Source organism: Sciurus carolinensis, chromosome 18, assembly GCF_902686445.1.
Source record: "Sciurus carolinensis chromosome 18, mSciCar1.2, whole genome shotgun sequence".
Lineage (NCBI taxonomy): Eukaryota > Metazoa > Chordata > Mammalia > Rodentia > Sciuridae > Sciurus > Sciurus carolinensis.
In genome coordinates, this window is record NC_062230.1 from 19,260,495 (window position 1) to 19,266,494 (window position 6,000).

General features: G+C 44.9%; 1 protein-coding gene across 1 annotated transcript in view; it reads left to right on the forward strand.

The window, feature by feature from the left end:
- The window catches only part of Bcl7c (BAF chromatin remodeling complex subunit BCL7C), a 30,515-nt gene extending 27,508 nt beyond the window's left edge, over positions 1-3,007 (forward strand). Inside the window, exon 6 of the mRNA XM_047534178.1 lies at positions 345-3,007. Coding sequence (XP_047390134.1) covers positions 345-542 — 198 coding nt within the window. The 3' untranslated portion in view covers positions 543-3,007. The remainder of the gene's footprint in view (positions 1-344) is intronic.
- Positions 3,008-6,000: the final 2,993 nt, after the last annotated feature.

Genomic DNA, 6,000 nt, shown 5'->3' on the forward strand with positions numbered 1-6,000 from the left:
ATCACTGCTGGGCATTGCCTTCCTGATGGTCCGTGGATTCACCAGTCACACTGAGGCTGATGTTATCATTAAGTCCATTTAACAACTGAACGGAGACTGCACAAAATTATTTGGTTTGACCAGAATCACATCGCAAGGAAGTGTTGTGGCTGGAATTCACCCAGCACTATTTTCAGAAACAGCTCTGCCATCAACCTCTTGTCTGCTGTCAGAAATACAGAACTTAGTCATTGCCAAGAGACTTCCACCAAGTCCTCTCATTTAGGACTCCCAAGGGTACTGCTAGCATTGGGAGGGGTGAGGAGAAAAGGAAACACTACCCATATTTTCTTCTCTCCCTGCAGGATTCGGGAGTCAGAATGACAAGGAGAGCCCTCCACGAGAAAGGCCTGAAGACAGAGCCCCTCAGAAGGCTCCTACCCAGAAGGGGCCTCCGGACAAATGCCCGGCCTAATTCCACTGGGCCTGATACGAGAGCTCCCGGGGCAGGAAGCAAGACCCCTAGGGCACCCAGGACGATCCCCCAAGGGAAGGGGAGGTGAGCCTGCTCCCCGGGCAAGGCAAGGCCCTCAGGGGCTCCGCTGGCCACCCCAAGATTCAGCCACCCACCCGTACCCTGCGGGCAGAGCTTCCCAGCTTAAAACCCACCGCTGGAACGTCAAGGGCAAGCGTTTCTACCCTTGCCCTGAACCTAAGGTCACGGAACCCATCTTGCTCCCCACCTGCGCCTTAGTGTGTGGGAAGAAATTAGGGCAGACCTCGGACCATACCAAGCGCCTGAGGACGCCTCGAGGAGACCTAGCGGCGCCTGGAGCGCACCGGAAGTTGGACACCAGACTGCCTTGCCAGCCTCCTCACACCAGCCCCGCCACGCGCCAAATGGCCGGAGTGTGCGTGCAACACGGTCGTGGCCTTGACTCTTGGAGAGGGGCCCTGTCCTGTTGGTGCAGTGCCGCAGGGACCACACCAGTGAGGGGCTGCACCATCACGAGGGGTGCTGGAGGTGCCAAAGACTGGCCTTGAGCTGCCCGCACCATCACGTGATGCCCACACGGCTCTGCGACGCCACGTATGCGTGGGGACTGGGTGCTGCAGGCGCCTCCCCTAGAGCGTGGGTGCCTGGCCTCTGAGCTGCTGGAACTTACACCAGGGTGCTAATATTGCCAGCCAACCTAGGAACCCACATGGTCCACAGGCCTTCCACCCTACCTCCTGCTGCAGGACCCACATGGAGGGACGGATGGAGACTTCTGGGGCAGCCCTAAGCCAACCCACCCTACCTGGAAAATCCCCACCTGGAGAAACCCATGGTGAATGAGTGGTCCAAGGGCTCTCACCAACCTCTTGCTTCCTGACTTTATTATTGGGCCTATCATACTAGGAAATAATAGCAGCTCCCATTTATCAAGAGCTTACTCTGTGCCAAGCAGTGTGGTTTATGGGAATTATCTCATTTAATCCTCACAACATCCTTGTATCATAGATATTATCAGCATTTTACAGATGGAGAAACAGTCTCCAAGAGGTTAAGCGACTTGCCCGAAGTCACACAGCCAGTGTGTGGCAGAACCAGCATTCGGACCCAGGTCTGCCTGTCTGACTCCACAGCTGGTGCTAGTATGCCACTTCTTGTGCTGGACACGGTGGGATTAAGGCTGTGGGTTTGACAAGGCGTCCATTTATGGAGCATCCATTTTTCTCAGTGGTAAATTATACAGAACACTTTTCATACTAAGGTACTTGATGGGAGGAAAGCAAACATTTGTACCAATGATTGAGATCACTTAGAAATTTGATGCTTAAGACTAGTGCTTCCGGTTCAACCCATGGATCCCTGGAGAGCCCTCTTTTCAGACCTCTCTAGAGTGATATTGGTGAAGGAAGCCCAAATCAGAACCAGCTCCTGTGTGGGAGCTTCCTGGAGGTGTAGGAAGAGGGCCTCTGTGCACCATTTGCTATCCCACTGAGTTGCTTGGGAAGCTGAAATAACAAAGATCTGTTAATCAAGGTTTCCAAATTTCCAACAGATATTAATCATCAGAACTTAGAAAGGAAAAACTAGAATTCTAAGGAATTCCTGAAATCTGTTATTCTGTATTTTTCATTAACTTTCTGTATTTTTAAAAACAAGTAAATACACATTTAGTAGCTATTAAAAAGAACTGTAGTCCCGGCTGGGCGCACCCTTATAATCCCAGAGGCTCAGGAGGCTGAGGCAGGAGGACCACAAGTTCAAAGCCAGCCTTAGCAATTTAACAAGGCCCTGTCTGTAAATAAAATATAAAAAAGGGATGGGGATGTTGCTCAGTGATTAAGCACCCTGGGTTCAATCTCTGGTACGAAACAAAACAAAACAAAACTGTAGGCCATAGCAGGTATTCCAAAACTGGAAATGCCAGCAAACACTTTTGGGTAACATTTAAATAACAAAGTGTTTAAATAACTAGATTCATGAATCTAGTTCATGATTTCACAGTCATGAATTGAAATTGCCAATATAAGACTTGTTTACGAATCATTTTATTTCTTAGAACATCATTCACAGGATTTGTATAAAATATGCTATGCATGGAAATATGTTATCTTATTTGCGAATGTGACTCACTGTTAACTGCACACAGACCCACAATACAATTTTTTCCCCCATTCTGGGGTGCTCTGCCACTGAGAAATATCCCCACCCCTTTTCTAAATTTTATTTTGAGACAGGGTCTCACCAAGTTTCCCAGGCTGGACTCAAACTTGCTATCCTTCTGCCTCATATTACAGGTGTGCACTACTGCACCTGGCATAAATACACTTTTAATATGTCAACAACTACAAAAGAATGAATTGGATTGTGACAACTTTTTTCCTATGTGCTCCTATCCCAAGTTCCAGAAATGCCTATGTTAACTTCAGTTTCCATGTGTCAGCGTTTTCTTTTCTTGCTTTTGACTTGCTTTTGAATTCCTCTGTATTGTTAAGCATTCATTCTCACAGGAGAATTATAGTACTTTTTCCCATTTTGGCAATTTCTTCACTGATTGTCTTTGAGATTTGGAAAAACATAAATTTCCCAGTAAATGCCAGAAAGGAATTTCTGCATAGACACTTCCCTGGGCTGGGCAGCACTGGCAAGGCAAGTCTGGGCAGAAATATGACCTAGTGTTTTTGTTGTTGTTGCTGTTTGTTTGTTTGTTTGATCCTGGGGACTGAACCCAGGGGTGCTCGATCACTGAGCCACATCCCCAGACCTATTTTGTATTTTATTTAAAGACAGTATCTCACTAAGTTGCTTAGCACCTCGTTGTTTTGCTGAGGCTAACTTTGAATTCAAGATCCTCCTGCCTCAGCCACTGGGATTACAGGCGTGTGCCACCACACCCAGCTATGACCTAGTGTTGTGTCAAGTTCAATCAGTAAAGCTTCCTGGTGTCAGAGAACTTAGAGTCAAAGGATCTAAATATGGATCCTAGCTCTGTCACTTCCTGGTTGTGAGACTAGGAAAATCACTTTACCTCTTTCAATTTACTCACTTTCAATTTAACAGACTAACATCTGGGAAAGAATATGCTTGCTTTGTGAGGCAATAGTACAGGAGGATTAAGAGTGTGGCTTTGGAGTCAGACAGTCTGAGGTTCAAATCCTAGCTCCATTACTTACTACCTCTTTGATTTGGGGCAAGTTCTAACCACTTCATTTTTCTCTTCTGTAAAATGGGGACACTGATTGAATCTATTTCATAAGATTTTGTTGAGTTTAAATGAGATCACACATGAAAATGCTTAACACAGAGCATGGTACATTGTAAATGCTTGGTAAATGTGGACCAGTGTAGTTATCATTATCTGCTGTATCTACCTCACAGGGCAGTTGTGAGGATGAAGCGGGGTATCCTGGGTAAGTGACTTCTAAACTGTGAAGTGGTATCCACGCATCTCTCTTTCCTTCAGAGATGAGATGGTCAGAAGCTATGGGCAGAAGTTAGTGGCACCCCCAAGTAGGGGGCCTGAGAATTCTTATATTCACAGAAAGTAGCTGTGTTGAGGAGATGTCATCACGGTTAACTGAAAAACAGGGTGCAAAGTGCTCTTAGGTGAGGGTTAATTGCAATCAAGGGGGCAAACTCCAGCATAGTATGACTGTTGGAGACAGAGAGAAAACTGATTTCAGACAGAGGCTTTGCAGGAAAGATGACATTAAAAGGAATCTCCCCACCATATGACTTATTAAAATAGGGGATCAAATCAGAGGAAAGGAACATGTAACAAAAGGTGGTAAGGAGGGCTGTGTGACTCTTGTCTGAAACTCTTATTGGGAAAAGGCTGAACTTAGGACATAATCCTACTAGTTGGAACCAGTGTGTCCTCTCCTGCTGTGCATGCACATGAGATGTCATTCATTCCCTAGACCTTAGACCAAATGTGGTTCAGAGGGCCTTCCAAAGATGACCTCAGGTAATCCTGACAGCAGCCCCATAAAATAAATACTAGCACGACTTTCATTTTGCAGATGAGGGCTTGGAGTCTGGGAAGGTTAAATTCAGTGCCTGAGGATACAGTGCTCTATGCTGTGGAGTTAGGATTCAAACGGAGTCCAAGCCTTTCACCTGCTCTGAGCTGCCTCAACCCACCAGGTGCCAGATTGCTGATCTTGAATGAGAAAGAAGTTCAAATGTATATGGTTTTTATGCCCAAGTGTCCTCCACTCTTACCTTCAGTAATCATTCTTTCTTCCAATATTACTCTACTTCCTTGTATGCTACTTATTTGCTGTTTTTCTCTGCTTAGCCCTTAAGGTAGGGTCTCTGCCCCATCCCTGGACTCTTTTTCTTGTACACAGGTGGGATTTCTTCTTTATGCCAACAGTTTCAGCTACTGGTCATCTCTCATTACCAGACTTTCCTTCTGAGCACCAGCCTGATCAACAAACTGCCTCCTTGATAACACCTCCTCTGAGATTCCAGGTTCCTGACTGATTCAGCATCTCTCCTTAACCTGCCTCTCCTGAGTTCCCCACTCCTTACCAGGGGCTCTTAGTTTCAAATACTAATGTGGTGGGGAATCTAAGAAGCTTTTAAAGATGAAGTCTCTTGAATAAGTTCTTGGGGCTAGAGATGGAATGCAGGGTACATTCTCTGAGAGCTACCAACAGTTTGGAGGTAAATTGGAGATCAGAATCCATTATTTAATCAGTCAGCTGTCTACTGAGTACCCAGTGATGTGCCAGGTTCAATAGCCCATGCCGAGGATGCATTTGTGAGTAAATCCCTGGTTTCGGGGATCTTCCAAGCTACTAGGGAAGACTCTCCAAATACAAATTCTTACATAAAACCGTGTTAAGTGTTGTGAATGAAAAGTTTAAGGTGGTATGAAAGAATATAATAGATCTAAGTGTGGGGGAGGGGTGCAAAGAAGGCCATTTGATAAAAGTGACAATTACTATATTCCTGAGACCTGGGTAGAGGGAAGAGAATTCTATATAAAGGCACCAGTAGGCACACAAAGGCCTAGAGGTGGGAAAGAGCTTCGTATGTTGGGAAAACTGAAATGCAGTCTGTGTAGCTGGGGCTGTGACAGAAGCAGACTGGGTGGGGGACATGGTAAAGAACTTGGAATTTTTGGTTTAACTTTTTTTTTAAATAATTTCAAAATTTCAGAACATTGTGGGACTAGTACAAAAGAGTATTGTTAACATTTACCCCATTTGTTTTATCACTTGCTCTCTATCCTGAACATTCATACAATGGCCTTTATTCTGAGCTATTTGAGAATATGTTACATACATCTTGTTTTTTTACCCCTAAATATAGCGTCTGTTTCCTATCATAATACAATTGCCCACTTCACTAAATTTAACATTGATGCAACATGGCAGCTAGTTTACCACCTCTCTTGTCAATTGTCTCTATAATGTCTTTTATATAGCATTTTCCCTTGTAATGCAAGATCCAGTCTAGGAATGATGTGTTTCATTAAGTTGTTATTTCTCTTTAGTATCCTTTAATCTAGAATAGGT